The 15,764-nt window shown below is 50.8% G+C and overlaps 1 protein-coding gene across 3 annotated transcripts in view; it reads left to right on the top strand.

Moving 5' to 3' along the window:
* Positions 1-15,764, top strand: part of SLC12A8 (solute carrier family 12, member 8) — a 56,966-nt gene that overhangs the window by 4,168 nt on the left and 37,034 nt on the right. For 2 of the 3 annotated variants that reach the window (XM_010568950.1, XM_010568942.1), the window contains exons 2-5: positions 3,880-4,102; positions 4,855-5,001; positions 7,869-8,060; positions 11,653-11,884. In XM_010568950.1, the coding sequence (XP_010567252.1) occupies positions 4,034-4,102; positions 4,855-5,001; positions 7,869-8,060; positions 11,653-11,884 (640 nt within the window). In that variant the 5' untranslated portion in view covers positions 3,880-4,033. The remainder of the gene's footprint in view (positions 1-3,879; positions 4,103-4,854; positions 5,002-7,868; positions 8,061-11,652; positions 11,885-15,764) is intronic. The other variant, XM_010568958.1, reaches the window with a different exon arrangement.

The raw sequence follows: 15,764 nt of genomic DNA, 5'->3' as shown, positions 1-15,764 counted from the left end.
CAAAAAAAGGAGAAAAACAGAAAAAAAAGGAGAAAAAAGGAAAGCAAAGAAAAAAAGCAAAAAAGGCCAAAAAAAAGAGTAAAAAAGAAAAGCAAAAAAGGGAGGAGAAAAAAAAGAAAAGCAAAAAAGGGAGGAAAAAAAAAAGAAGAGCAAACAAGGGCCAAAAAAAGAAAAAGGGAGAGCGAGCAGGTACTTGCAGCGTTTCCCGGGGAGGGGTGGGCACAGCCCCGGTGCGGCGGTGGGCCCAGCGGCCGGAGGCTCAGAGGTGTTGGCAGCGCCGCGGCCTCTGCAAAACCGAAGCCTTCTGACCACACCGGGGAATTAAGGCTGCTGAGGTGAGCCTGGGCTCGTTTCCCATCTCTCGTGTTCCGCAGCGTTAGTTACGCCGCAGAGATACGCAGAAACAAAAAGAGTTGGGTAATTGTCCTGGCTGTTGCAGTAAATGAATAACCGGGAATAACTGGGAATAACCAAGCGCTCCTATGCGTGGCGTTACCTTCGTTGCGCCGATGGCTGCTTTATTTCCCTTTAATTCCTGCCTTCCTCAGGGTCCCCTAAATTAGGTGTTTTTAAGAACTTGACCTGGAGAGGAGTTGAGGGGATTTATTAAAACTAAAGTGCGGTTGGCTGCTGGGTCCCTTGAGGGAGGGAGGCTTGGACGTACCTCCTCTGGCAGGGACGGAGGCTTCGGAGGTCGTGGGACCACACGCAGTTGTGCTCGGGAAGGCGTTAACCTTCCCTCTTTAAGATCAGCCAGCAGTTGAGTAGCTCAGAGCAGCGACGCTTAGCTCAGAAATGGCTTTAATGTGACAATCAATAAAATATTATTGCTTCGAAAGGATGTGGAGGGCACAGAAATTTCATCTGTAGGAATCTGGTTTTGTAATTAAATATAGGAGCGTTGCAGGAAAAGGAGACGAGCCTTTGTAATGTTTCTGCGAGGAGGTTTGCTAATGCTCTTCTGCTCTCTTGAGTGCTAAATGGTATGGAAAGATTAAACAATCATTCTTCTTTAATTTATAGACTGGTTAGTGGCTTTGGCAGAAACTTTAGGAAAAGTAATATCAATTAACTTTTGAGTTAGAGGTACGCTTATATTAGAGGGAAAACTGTGCCTTTTTGGGTTTTTTGGCAGACTGGTGTGTATAACAGAAAAAGCTTCCACTAGATTGGTGACCTAGATAGATAATACCACGCAAAAACATCTCTGTGCTGTGCAGCAACTTAGAAACCACGCTGCGCTGGTAGCGTGCTGCATGGGACAAGAGGAAGGCTCCTGCCCCAAGGACTTTCCACTTTCGGACCCTAAATCGCAAAAGTAACGTGCGCGTCGCGTGGATCGGGACGCGGCTGCGCGTACAGCGGCTGTCCTGGCATGTTTGTTCAGCTCTCGCTTCTGTGCCTTGTACCCCCTCCTGTGTTTGCTTCGGTTACCTCATAGGGCTGAATGGATCTGTACGTTGAGGAGGGATGTAAACAATTGCGGAATTGGGTAATAAGATATTGGGCGGTTGGAAACGCCGCAGAGGAGCAATAGCGGAGAGGCAATTTCCTGCGACTGCGGAGGAGAAAGCTCTTGCACCGAGGGGAGCGGGAGCAGGGCTGAGCGGAAAGGGCACGGGAGCACAGGGCTGGAGAGGGGTTTTAACGCTGAGAAAAAAGAAGGAAATTGTGAGATAAGGGGGTTTAAATGTCTAGGAGGGTAACGTTTCCTGCGAAGTGAGCTCCAGGTGCGAAATCTGTGCGGGGAGCCCTTCTCTCTGTACTCTGCAAGTTTCAGATTGATAATACGGGTTCATCAAACCTACCTGTGCTGCTGCAAGGGGTCGGGGCCACCTCCTTCTGGGCTCCCTTGGTGGAGCGGTTTAGGAGAGCCGGGGGCCGCAGGGCTGCAGCCTCCCTGTTCTTTCTACATCCAGCTGGAACTGCTGTGAAAGGCAGGAGTTTGGATGGCCACAGTGAATCCTTTACTGAGTGAAATCTCTGGTGAGGAAGGGCTGCGCTGGGGAATCTTAGGAGAATATGGCTGTTCAGTTGTAATCTTGTTTCACGTCGTGTATTTTCTTGCTTTTTTTTATTACAATGGCTATTTGCATAAAAACATGAGCTTTGTTTCTTTAGAGTTCCTCTGCTCCTGCTGCTTTCACCCTGCTTGAAGCCCCAGTCTCGCAGTAACAGCGACCATTTGTGATACTGTGAAGGGTTATTTGCTTCAAAAAAAGAGGAGGGAGTGGTGCAGAATCAATGAACTCTTATGGCTTTGGTGCTGCTTAACCGGCCACGTGGACAGGGTGAAGAAAAACGTCCTGTGCTGGCCATTGTACCCCAGCTACAGGAGTCCTTCTGCGGCTGAAACACCGTGGTGGAGCAGCGGCAGCATTGGTTATTTATTTTCGGGTATTTAAAAGTAGAATAATAAAGACAGGATGGTGAAAGTGCCTATCTGGGAGCTGGGATTCCGACCCTGATGCAGAAATCTTGAGTGACCCAAAGTAGTTTCTGTACGTCTCTGACCCTGTGCAATAGGAAAAGCACATTTCTGTTGGTTGTCTTGTCTCCGTAGCTTGCAAGCTTGAGGAGTCAGAGATTCCCACGCTGCACCCATGATAAATTAGGTCTGTGGTCTCAGGTAAGGTGTCCAGCCATTGGTACAAGCCTCGTGTGGTCATGGTTGTTCTTGTAAGCATGTGAGCTCAACTGGCCAGGAAGCTGTCAGCCCCAGGAGAGCCAATGATCCAGACAAACTGCCTTCTCCACATCCGTGGAGCATGTCTTGCTTCCCTCTGGCTGCAGCCCTCTTTGTCTTACCTAGGCATGGTGTAGCTGTGCTGAGGAATGGCCAGAAAGGCTCTGTTGGCAATTGGTGTGGGAGACTGTGGGTAACTGGTTGATGGCCATCACAAGACCATTTGGGGGAAGTTAAGGCTTGCAGCCAGCTGGAGGGAGGTGTATAAAAGCAGCTTTCCACAATTAGAGGGAGACCTTCATATAAAAACCACCCCAATGAGGAGAGGAACCAGCAATTTCGAGGCAGAGAAATGCTTGTGCTAGCTTTCCCCTTCTGTAAAGATGGGCTAAGTTATCCTTGAAATAAAGCCTGATGCTGCTTTCTTGGTACATACGTGGTGTTGAATTAAGCCTGACCCACTGCCAGAGTCTGCCTGTGGCAGGTACAAACCTGAAGTTGGGCCGCTGCAGACAAGACAACTGTACCTCCGAGGGTGGGTACGACCATGAAGAAGGGCTCCTGTACGTCGGTGCAGGGGATGTGGCTGAGAGCATCAGGAAGGCAGAGTGTGGGTCTGTGTTGGTGGACAGCTTCTGCTGCTCCAGTTCCATCTCTGCGTCATACTGGAAGAGGGGCAGAGCTGGGTAACGAGGTCATTTGTCAGGGGAGAGGTTACATCGGCAGGACTCTAGTCTGCAAAAGGTACAGCTGAAAGGCATGCGATCAAGGCTGTGAAGTGATTAGTGGTGCTGGGCAGTAAGTAGTTCATGTGTCCTATGTCACCAGAACACAGGGGCATGCAATGAAATTACCAGGCACCAGATTTAAAACCGATGAAAGGAAATACTTCTCCCACACAGCACACAGTGAAGCTGTGGAGCTAGTGCTGCGGGATGCTGGGGACCCCAGCGGTGTGGATAGATTCAGCATAGGCCACCAAGGGCTGTTAAATGTAGGGCTGATGACAGAGCCTGTGCCACGGACAGGTCCTGGGAGGGTGCTGGGGCAGTACTGCTCTCTGCTTGCTGTGGTGTCGCTCTGTGGTTCAGCATCTGCTATGAGTCGCTCTCGGCTCCGTCTAGGTAATCACCTTGTGCTTCTGCAGATTCAGAAGGCAAGAGCGGTGTCTTCTATCTTTCCCGCTTTCACAGTAAGTGCAATAAAATCATGAATCTTCTACAACGGGGGATCCAGCACCGCAGGCATTTGACTGAGGAGAATAGCTGACCTTCTGTTCGGATCAGCCTCACCTGTTGTAGTGCTAGAGCTGCGCGTTGGACAGGCAGAGGCGACACGAAGGATACGATGTTCAGCCTGAATGGTCCCAGAAGCGAAGGATATGTCCAAGAGCTGTTCCACGAGGAAGCACAGCAGGTATGTAGGAGAGTCATTTCCCTTCATAGCCCAAGTTTCCATCTCTGTGGTCTCCGCACCTCCTCCTGGTCACCTCTGTGGCAGGTAAACAGGGCTGAAGTAACAAAACTGCCCTTCTTTTTGCTGCGTAAACCTCAGGTGTGTTATTTAAAAGGGAGAGAGGGGACTTGGTTTCCAGAAGGCGGGAGGGAGCAGTTGCAACAAGAAAACGGCAGTTTCCCTGGAGTGTCAGGTCTCGGTTCCAGCAGCTCTGAAATTCACTGGTGCCCTGAGTACCAGAGTCCCGCGTCTCCTCTAGAAACGTGGTGTCCTGACCAGAAATGACTGCATGTGATGGGAAGACCATCTTAACCTACGCTGTCAGTCCCAGTTGGTCCAGCCTGGTTTGTCTTCTCATCTAAGAGACTTCTCCAGTGCACTGAGGACCCTGCTTGTCTTGGTGGTGTGCTTGGCAGGGACAGAAGGAGAAGCACAACATATAGCTGCAGGCTCTGTAAAGGATCCCTTGAATGGTGTTTTTGGTTTGTGTAACATCATCAAGGGGGTTAATTCGCTGAGGCTGAGTAGGATTCTGCTGCTGCTTATCCTACAAGAATATAAATAGGGTGTTACAGGGAACACTCTCTTGCAGCAAAGTGGTGTGTTAGCAGCTGCCGGTGGCCGTCCCACTGTTGGTGGCTGGCTGTTGCACCACTTCTGCAGCTTGCCTATAAAGCACAAGAGGTAAAACTGAAGGCTTTGCTTTCCTCTAGGTATCTCAAACACAGACCAAGCCCTGGTGGAAGATCCAGCTGTTTGTGTGGGAGCCGGTGCTTTTTGGAACGTGGGATGGCGTCTTCACCTCCTGCATGATCAACATTTTTGGAGTGGTTCTTTTCCTGAGGACGGGATGGCTTGTGGTGAGTGAGTGCTGACTTGGTTGAACATGTGAATAGGCATTTTCCTCCTCAAGTCCTTATCTCGTATCTCCGTCGCCACCCAGGTACTTTGGATTCTTTGCTGCTCATTGTAGGCATTGCTTACATCCTCTGGTATTTTGTAGCATTTCAAAAAGTTCCACTAAAATGGAAGGCTGAAGCAGTCTTACATAAGTGGTTTCCTATTTTAGCTTTGGGAAAGAAAAAGAAAAACCCAACAACCAACCTTGACAATGAGCAGGGACACCCTTGTGTTGTATTGTTGAGACAAAATAACCACTTTTCAGGTAAAATGTATTGCTGTAGTTACAGCCACTCGGCCATCTTCCCAACACCACTGAAGCAGGTCTCTTCCAAATGTGTCAGTGTTGGAGTCCTCAGTCAGGTGAAATTGTCATCGCTGTCAAAGGGACTTCCACTTGTGGATCCAGAATAGTATCTTACTGAGGGTCAGAGCCTGGAAGAGTGTCTCTGCTCCCCTCCTGATGCAAAACATTGGATTGTCCCTCAAAATTTCCCCTTAGAAGAAGGAAAGCTCCCCTAGGGACGGGTGGAATTTGAGCTTCGGGCAGAGTTCGTGTCACAGGCACGAGTTCATGTCACAGGCACGGTGGACATCTTCCAAAAGGAGCAGGAAGACACTTGCACTCTGTATTGAAAATTGCTTCACTGGAGGCTTTGAGGGGAGCTGCAGTCATCGTGGTGGAGAGGTCGGGATGATTTTCCTAGCTCCCTTTTCCCCCTGATCTTATTTCCTCCACGTCTCCTTTGAAAGCAAGTTACTGCTGGAGCAAACACAAATAAAAATAAAGCCAGTAAATAAAAGAAAAACTGAACCAGCTGGAAGCTAGCATAAAAGGGAAGGGAGGAGAAGTCCGGGTTGGCAGAGAGCTCCCCTGGCAGAGGACAGTCATATGTCGAGCTGTTCGCAGAGTCAGGCTTTTGCTATAAATTTCCAGAGCCGGGTCTGGTAAAGCTTTGCAATTCCAGGGGACCCTAATCTTGCCAAAATGCTCAACAACTATTATAACACTGCACTAACCCCTTCCAGCACGCATGCATAAATAGGCATCAGTGTTTAATGGGGGCTTTTTCTTCCCACTTTCTCTGCTTGCTGTTGTTGCTGTGAGTCCAGCCTTCCTCCCTGGTCTTTGTGTTAACCCTTTCTTCTGTGGGAACCACTGGACTGCCCATTAACTAGCTGCTGCCATAGCCTGCTGCCACCAGCAGATTCTGGAAAAGCCCAAGGCTATGTGTATGTTTGCGTATGTGTGCTATTTTATTTGTTTTTAACTGAAGCATGTCGTGTTTATTAACCCTTTTAACCTCGGGTAAGCTGTTGAAGAAAAAAAGTCCAATTGTCCTTCTAAAGAAGGAGTATCAGGTTGTAGTGGGCTGTGGTGCTGACCCAGCCAGCAGCTGCATTTATAGCAAACCTTGGCTCCGTTCCCTACTGACCAGATAAAACCCCTGTCAAAGGCAGCAGGATGCTGAACCAAAATAGGATTTTATGATGATAGCAACATCCTGGATATGTTTCTGTTGTTTCACAAAAAAAAGAGAAAAGAAAAAAAATCTGGGATTTCAACCAACCCCAAAGCTGAGAAGCAGCCTTTTAGTGCTGGTGATAAACAAACCCCCATCAAGGCTAGTATGACCTCAAAAATGAACGTTGCTGGAGCAAGGTTGGAAAGGAGGGATGCGGACACGGCCTGTAATATGAGTAAAGGCAGGGGAAGGAAAGGCAGACGTTAACGAAGCGCTGGGCACTGGAGGAGATTTCTGATTGCACAGTTGGAATCACTGTGCACCAGGCTGAGCGATTTGTCAGCAGGGGAAGGTGGGCTGGAGCACGAGGGAAAACTTCTGACCCTGGAAAATAAATTACAGCCGTGTGTGAGAGGGTTGGGAGGTCCCGAGCTCAGAAGAGGTGCTTGAATGTTTTTGGAGGTACTGAGCGCCTTCTCTTTCTGAAAATCCGACCTAAATGGCAAACTGAATCCTCAAAAATAAGGGTGACGCTGGCCCTTGAAGCTGCTAACAGGGACCTGCAGCTGGGTTTGTTCAGAGGCTTTTGCTCCTCACCCCCAGCCAGACCATGGCTGATGCAGCAGCTCCTCCCGGAGTCCTCCCTCCGACCCGAGCTGGAAGGGGCTTGTTTTTTCAGTGGGGCTGAATCCTCTGCACAAAACTCCCCCGAGCACAGGGAGGGCGAGAGCTGCCTGCCACTCGGTGTACGTCCTGCAGATAAGGCCCAGCACGCGCTGGTTTATGAGAGTGTTATTTATCTTCCGCGCCGTGTTGCCTTTGGGGTTTTGTTCTTTGGTATCTTGTTGTTTGGGAGGATCAGAGCTTTTAAAGGTAAATGTTCTGAAAAATTAAAATGTGAGCTTGATGCTGTTAACAAATCAGCTGGCACAAAACCCAGGGGTTCAATTTTGAAACTACTTTTTGTTATGAAAGTGGTTTTTTTTTTTTTTAAGCGTGTCATTCTAAAACATACAAATAGGTGGTGATCCCCTGCCCTTGGTGGCTGAATCATTGTTTGACCTCGTTCTTTTTAAACCAGAGGAAAAAATCAGTGATTCATGCAAAGGTCTGCCCAGCCCCAAGACGAGGCAGGTCTTCTTCAGAGGGACGTTAATAGGATCTGTAAATTTGGCAATCAGTTACGTTAATTAGATAAGTAGGGTGCGTGGGTTTTTTCTTTTAATCTGTGATGACTCCAGATTCATTGATCACTAGTGACTAGGAGCAGATGGGTCCTTTTTCTGTCTCGACATCTTCATGGTGTGGGTTGATCTTTATTTAGGTGTGTTATTTTTGTTTGGTTTTTTTCTTCATTCCAGGGAAACACTGGCATTGTAATGGGCATGTTTCTGGTGTCCTTTGTCATCCTGGTTGCCCTGGTGACAGTCTTATCTGGAATTGGGGTGTGTGAGAAGTGCAGCATCGGAAGTGGAGGAGTCTACTCCATGATTTCTACTGTCCTTGGAGGTCAAGTAGGGGGGACCGTTGGCCTCCTTTATATTTTTGGCCAGGTAATTAAAAAAAAAAAAAAAAGTTATTTAAAGAAAATATAGAAACTTTGCAATGCAGATATTAATCTTGTGCTTTCCCGCCACAGGAAGCAATGCTCCAAGTAAAATCCGAGTAATGCTCCAGTGTGCTGGACAGCATGGGAGAGCACCACGGGGAGCATTCAGCCCCACTCTGCTCCCCAAGAGCAAGCCTGTGCATGGCAATACACCGCCTGGCACGGGTCACAACGGTGCGGGAACTGGGTGTCTGAACAAGCAAACCATGCAGGACATGCCCTCCCATCCCAAATTACCCCCATTGCCAGGACATGCCCTTGCTGGCGAGCGACTTGACTTAAACCAAAGCGGGAGAGGCCAGGGTGGCCACCTAAAGCACAGCGAGTGGCTGTGGGCTGGCAGGTCGGCCTTGGCGTGCTCCCTGTGCCCTTAGGGACCGGGCAAGCCTTGGCTGCTTCTCTGCGGGAGCCAGCAGAAGTGGAGCCGGTATGGGAGGAGAACGGTAAGAGCCACAGCCAATTGTCTTCTTGAGATCTAAAAGCCACGGTTCTGGATTTTCTGAAAGGCCCCAAGGAGCTGTCATGGTGGTGAAGCACCGAAATACACAAGTAACAAACATAAAGAATGGAAAGTAATCTCTTAAACCTGCAGTAACTTAACCCCCTCCCCCCATAAAGATGTTATGAACAGTATAAAATGTGGCGAGCAGAGAAGCGTTTTTACTGAGGTTTGTTTTTAACTGACTGGCTTGCAGCAATCTCCAAAAACCTTTAAAAAACCCCAAACCAAAAATAGTCCCCTCTTCTCCTTTCACTCCAGATTAAAAGCAAGTGTCCATAAAATACAAACTGAACGCAGTTACAAGCCAAGATATGGAAATGGGCCACACATGAGAATCCTTCCTGTCATATTTTCCACTCTTGCTCTCCGAGCGGACCCCGTCTGGGAAAGCAATCAGGTTGCAGGCTGTCCTGAGGGCTGTAAAAGCTGGGCTGCGGCAGCCCCGGCCCCTGCCGCTGCCGAGGCATCCCGTGCGCACGGGGAGCTGCGGGGTGGGAGCTGGCAGCTCGCTTAGGAGCGCTTTGCCTGCTCCCGAAAGCTGATGTCTTTCCCTTCTCTTTGGCCGTGCTTTCTGCCCAACGTGCTTTGCGACAGCCGCGGGCTGCTCCCCCGCTAAAAGATGCTCACGGAGCGCTGTAACCTCTGTCACGAGGTGAGTCTGGCCAGAAATGGGGGTATTCCCCGTTCCCTGGTCTGACTGGGGCAAGTGGGGAATGACTGGCCACGTGCTGCTGATGCCTTCGGAGATGAGAGGTGGCTCACTGCCGCGGGGCTGCTGCAGAGATGGGCTCCTGCCACATCAGCCAAGGTGAGCTGGTGGCCAAGGTGGGCTTTGCTGTCCTCTTGGCATGCTCCAGAGGAGAGGCTTAATCAGATTGCCCTAAAAGATGCAGCACACGTCTACTAGGTCCTAGAGAGACCGATGCGTGTTTGGTCACCGCAGCTCTAACCACGAGGCTGGGGTTTGGTGCTTTTCTCTGCAGTCTCCTTTCCTGGAGCGGTTTGCAGTAAGACCTGCTTGGGCAAGCAGAGGTTTTCCAGGGTCCAGCCCTAAAATCCCAAAAGCAAAGGTAGTGGAAGCTCTTGTCTGGGTGTTGAAAGTCAATTACGTTCCTCGCCCAGCAAAGGGTTTGTTTTACAAAGGCTCGTAAGGGACTGATTTCTGCAAATTTCAGCCTAGAACTCAGTTCTGATTTCGAGATGGGTAGCTCATGAGAAGCCAGCCTGTGTCCCAGTGCCGCAGGGGGCCCCGGCCATTGCTGTGTGCGGAGCAGCGGGGTGTTTGTGGGCACCCAGCTCTTCTGTTCTGCTGGTGATGCTCATGGTCCATCAGGGGAAAGGCTTCGAGGAGCCTTGTGGTGCTGAGACTGTCAGGGGCTTGCTCCGCTCTGCTCCCTTCAGAGTGTCCTTGCACATTGCCGTCCTTGGTGTGAAAGGAAAGAAAACTTAGTTAAGAAAACGTAACTTCTTCAAAAACTGTTGTTGGTCAGGTATAGGGAGTTGGGGTTAGGACTGCTTTCTGTCTACAGGGCTTTTCCTCACGTGAGAGGCAAGAACTGCACCTAGTTTTAACGTGTTTATTGGAATGAGATTCTGTTTGGGGTTTTTTTGGCTTCAGGTCTCAAGTGGAGTTTTTGTGGGTGCCCCAAGTGGAGCTGTGCCGGCACAGGGTGTTATCCTCTGCTAGCTCAGGAGGGACTTGTTTTCTGGAGAAAGCACCCCTGTAAGGCGTGTGTGGTCCACTTAGTGGTAGTGTAGGCCATGCTAAACACAAGTAAACAAGAATACATCCACTTATTTGGGGACTACCTTGCAGAGTCTGAGGCTTCTCTGATGGAGACATTCACGGTGGGGCTACCAGCGAGAATGAGAGACTTTCAGGGTGTAGTTCACGCTGTCTGTGCTAGGTGTCTGCCTATGATGGAAGTGAATCCTTCTCCAGGATCTCCAAGTTGTAGGTGTCCAAGTTCGAACAGGTGAATCCCGTGCACCGTGCTTGCCGAAAACCGTGCGTGAACCCGCAGCTGCTGGGTATGGGTCAGGTTGTCAACACCCTCAGTGGAGCGGTGCTGGGTCGGTCCAAGGGGCATCTGCAGCAAAGGAAGGGTCTGCTCTGACTCTTGCTGGCTTGGGTGGGTGTTTTCTCCCTTCCAGCCGTGTGGGAGCTGTGCTGCCCATCCCTCGTCCGTGGATGGGGATAGTGGATATGGTCGCAGGACCACAGGTCGCAGGACAGGCGTCCCCGACCTGGTTTGCCAGGGATGCCGTGCACTGGAAGGGGGTTGTTGCTGAAATGTCAGTGAGTGGGAACCTCTGGAGGGAAATAAATGTCCTGGTATTTAGGATTGCTGCCCTGTGGTGGTGTTTGAGGCCTGAAGCTGTGCTGCAGATGTCCCATCCTGCAGACTCGCAGCCATCCAGGGCAGAACACGTGTCCTGCCCTGCAGCAAGACAAACAAGCAGCTTTCCCGGGAGCACAGGGGGCATGGCTTGCACAATGCGCTGTCCTCAAAAGTGCAGGCTCCGTTCCAGCAGCGAGATGGGGAGCCGGTGAAACATCAGACTTTACATCCAAACTAAACACTGAGTTAAAAATAACCCCTGGGATGCAATGAAGGGGGAAGCAAACTGCCGTTCTTCAGGCAGGTGTTGAGCTGGGACCACATCCTTTGGAGAAACAGAAGAAGGGAAGAAGCTTGGAGGTTGACTCATGCTTTTCTCCCTTGGAGAAGCCAGCGTGGCTTCTCCTGGAGCATTAATGGAGGGTGAATTTTAAAGCCAGTGGAAAGTTGCTGGGCTGCTGGCCCTAGTGCCCAGCCTTCTCTGTTTACCTGGGCAGTAGGTATGCTGCCCTGGCAGTGTGCTGTCTTCTAGCAATAAGGTTCAGTCCCTATAGGCCAGAGTAACGTTAAAGATTGTATTGTGACAGCAAAGGTCTGTCTGTCTGAACAGAAACCCACCCGGCCTGGCATGGGGGCTGTGCATGGGGATCCCTTGTTCTCCCACGGGGCGCTCACTGAGCTCTGTCCTTCAGTGCGTTGCAGGTGCCATGTACATCACTGGCTTTGCGGAGTCCATCGCAGATGTCCTGAGCCTCAGCAACATCTGGGCAGTGCGTGGGATCTCCCTGGCTGTCCTGCTGGGCCTGCTGGGGATCAACCTGGCGGGGGTGAAGTGGATCATCAGGCTCCAGCTCCTGCTGCTCTTCCTACTGGCCGTCTCGACGTTGGACTTTGTCATCGGGTCCTTCACGCACCTTGATCCAGGTAAAACTGGGGGTTCATCACGTTGGGCTCAGGAGGCATTAATCTGCTGGGGTTTTCTCCTTAGGTGTCTTTGTGAAGTTACACATCTGGGCAGAGATAGACTTCAGTGCTTCCAGATGTGTCCCCTGTCCTTTGGTACCGATCTTTTAGAGGCAACCTGTAATTTTGGAAGGAGTAAGTATTTCCAGAGCGTCACTGAAGATGTCTTATTAATTTAGGTGTGTAACCTCAGGAACTGAGCTCTCAATGTGTGCGCTTGTTATACTTGTATTGCCCTTGGAAGTTTTCTAACAACAGGGAGTGGCTACATTTGCAGTCACTCTTTGTAGCCTTCTGCTGTCTAACTCTGCATTAAGCATTGTGCCTACGAAAATGGAGGATTGTGACTTTGTGTTAAGGAGATCTTCTATCCAAAGACCCCCGAGGTCACTTAGACCCTGGCTGTGGTGAGCTGTGCCACCAGTGCTGACCCCAGGCTGCACACCGGTGCGTTTGCTGCCCAGAGCCATGTTGGGGAGCCAAGGAAGGAGCTGGAGGGGCTGGGGCAGGTAACTGCTGGGGTTTCAAGGAGCCGTGGGTGCAAGTCTCCCCCGTTAACCTTCCCCAGCAGCAGCTCCAGCTTGGGCAAGGCAGAGGTTCGGGGCTCCCACCTGCAGCCCTGCTTGCGCCCCGAGTCCTCTTCCCCTCCCTCCATCCTCATCCCCAAGAGGTGTTTGCAGGGAAACACATCTCAAGATGCAGGGAGTTGCGGTGAAAGGGGTCCATGAGTGCTGCAGCGGCCACTCCAGCAATAACAAAGTGTAATTAACTGAGTAAACAGAAGGTGTCACCTTTTTCTTGGATTCCCCTGTGTCCAGCAGCACCTTAGGGGCTTGCAAGTGGCCTGCTAAAGTCGGTTTCAAGGAAAGATCTTCAGTTTTGATTTACAGTTGGGATTCAGCCGCCGAGCTGGGAGGCAGGAGGTGAGTCACGTAGGTGTTTGTAGGGCTGATGGCTGGTGGCACAGCTGTCTTTTTGTGCCGTTGTGTTATTTTGTGCTGCCGGTACGGTGTGCAAGGACGGTGGGGTGGGGACAGAAGCTGCTGCACCAGCAGCTGTTCCCCTCTCACAGAGAGCCTTGTGGAAAGGTGTTTGCATTTTATATTTAGCCTGTTAAGAAATGCCCCAAATGAAAGCCGGTAAAAGTCTCAGCAGGTACTTGGAAATGAGAATGAAGCGAGGACGGTTGTGCTCGGTGTGACGTGTTTTGCAGAGAAGGCAACTGACCTGCTTCAAACAGCTGTGTTTCATAGGAAGTTGTTTTCTAAAGGAAGCGGGGGGTTTGCGTTTTGGCTGTGCTCAGAGGAGACCTTTAATGTGGACCTAGAGACCTTTCTAATAGTAGAGAGAAAACAAATACTCAGGGTGAGACCTGATGGTAGGAAAGTGAACATGGGACCAGGAGGAGAGAATTAGAGGAATACAAACGTCAGCAGGAAACATGCCCAAGTTGAGGTCAACATAGTCGTCTTTGATTTCCTCCACTGACGAGCACTATGTCATTTTCTTCTGACAGAAAATAGAGAAAGGAAGGGAAATGAGGTGGTTGAGCATTGCAGATGCTGCAGTTTAGCCGTGGCTGGCTAAAGACAGGAGGGTTTCCAGCGCGTGGAAGAACATCGGGCTGATGGTGGCCAGATCGAAGCCCCAAACACCAGTACCCCAGACTGGTGCTGCCTGTATGGTGGGACCTGTGGCTGTAAGGCTGGCTGGGGAGAGCTGTGGGTTTCTCTGCTTTTACAGACCGCTTCCGTGTGAGAGAACTGTTTCGAGCCAGGCTGAATGGTTGGTTCCTCCAAAGTCCTGCATTTCCCCAGAAGGCCTCTGAGTGGTGTGTCAGCACCAACGGTGAGCGCTGGGCTTCAAGAAGCCTCCTCACTCTATCTTGCGTGCTTTCTGCACGGCATGGATGGATGCTTGTCTCTTGGGTGCGATTGCACCCGTCAGCAAAGCATCCCTCCTGCGAGGAGGCTGCGCTTGTCCGTGCAGGTGTCGGTGAAGCTCCATCCTCTTGAGTTGGCCGATGGCGATGGCAGGGTGCGGTGTCTCTGAGCCCACCACCTGGGGAAGCATTTGAGACCCCTTTGGGGTGGGCAGTCAACTCGATCAGCTCTCCGCAGCCTTCACGTGCGTGTGGCTGTTTTGGATTTGGTTCTTCAGCTGCAGCGGTGACTGAGATGCGAAGGGCAGTGTGCAGGGAAAGGTAATTTTTGAGGATGGACCTGTGAGCTGCAAAGATTTCAGCTGACATCTTGTCTGGGTTGCTTCCTTTGTTTTCTGACAGGTTTATGGGGCTTCAGTTCACAGCCTCAGGTCTCGGTCTCCGAACCTGTAAAATGGGCCTCATGCAGTCATCCTGCCTTTCCTGCTCCTGCCATGGCAGCCTTTTCCCTCACTTAACATTTCCAAGTGCTGCGCACATACCAAAGGACTGCGCATCTGCCAAGCAGCAGTTATTTGGATTTAAATAATCTCCAGGAATGCCTGTCCATCTTGAAGGTCTTAAACGGCTGCCTTTGTGTGGTTGCGCTGGGTGGAGTCCCCTGCTCTTCTCCCCATTCCCTCAGCTCACACCCAGGCACACACCAAATCGGATATTGTCCAAGCACTCACTCCCTTCCTGTGGTTTGCCTTTATTTTTAGTCTGAGGACGGAGTGTGTTTACACAAAAGGGGGCTTCTCAGCAGGGCTTCCCGCTGCTTTTTCTCCTTTTTTTTTTTTATTTTTTCCCCCTCTCTATTGCTGTGGCTCGCTCCCGCTCCGAGAGCCGGCCGGGCTCCTGCAGCCCGGAGCTGGGGCTGGAGGATCCGAGTGGTCCCAGCAGACAGGGATGGCTCTGGGTCGCTTGTCCAGATACTGCCGACCCCGCTGAGACTGCAGGCAGGCCTGCCTGCTCCCTGCCAGGCTGCGGCGTCCCAATGCCTGGCCTTGAGGGCTTTTGCTCCTTTCCGCAGGCTGCCTGCAGGGTGGGGTGGGACTGGCTGATTTTTTGGAGTTAATCCTAAATCCTCCTCTTGGCTCCCGCTGGCGTTTCCCCTGGGGACAGGTCACGGTCCCAGGCTGGGATTGTGGCCAGGCGTGGGTAGCGAGGAGAGGGGCTCCCCGTGCCGTCTGGAAACCAGCCTCGTTGAGCTGTCTCTGGCCACTCACCTTAAAATTCAGTCCCACCTCCAGAAACGGAGTCCCCCGTGGTCCTTCCTTGGGACGGAAAACATCCGTATTCTCTTTCTCCCTAAGCACAGTTTACTGTTTTTACCAAACCTAACGCAGGTGAATTGAAATCAGGCAGCGCTTGATTTCTCAACCCATAACCAAGACCCAGCACTTGCTACACAATTGCATAGTAGCAATGCAGGGGATTTTTTGGCTTGTGTACATATGCATTTTAATTCTGGAGGTCTATACCTCAAAATCAGCCTAAGTTGTTCTGGGAGGAGCGGTGAACGTAAAGGAGAGGATGCTCCTCTCCGTGACCAGCTCCTCAGAACAGTATGTGAAACTTTTTGGCCTCTTCACGTCCCAAACATTAGAGTCACGGAAAAAGAAGATAAGCCTGCCGTTAATGCCCACTCTTTTATTTTCCTAGCATATCTCTGCTAATTTTTGTATAGGGTGACTCCCAAATACTCCCTTTCAATTAGGCGCCTGCTTTCCTGTTTTGGCAGTGGCTCTCAGGTGCCCCGTTAATGCAGAGCGGCTGCGGGAGTGCATGGCGGGGGCGGTTATTGGGGGGAGGGCTGGTGTTAATTTGGTTGCGCTTTGTTGCGGAGATGAAAGGAATCGCAACCCAAGCAAAAGGGGCCTGACTACAGCATCTTAAATGCCTGGGGGGGGGGGGGGG

The sequence above is a fragment of the Haliaeetus leucocephalus genome, unplaced genomic scaffold (assembly GCF_000737465.1).
Source record: "Haliaeetus leucocephalus isolate CR32 unplaced genomic scaffold, Haliaeetus_leucocephalus-4.0 Scaffold1, whole genome shotgun sequence".
Lineage (NCBI taxonomy): Eukaryota > Metazoa > Chordata > Aves > Accipitriformes > Accipitridae > Haliaeetus > Haliaeetus leucocephalus.
This window is presented reverse-complemented; position numbering and strand designations above follow the sequence as displayed.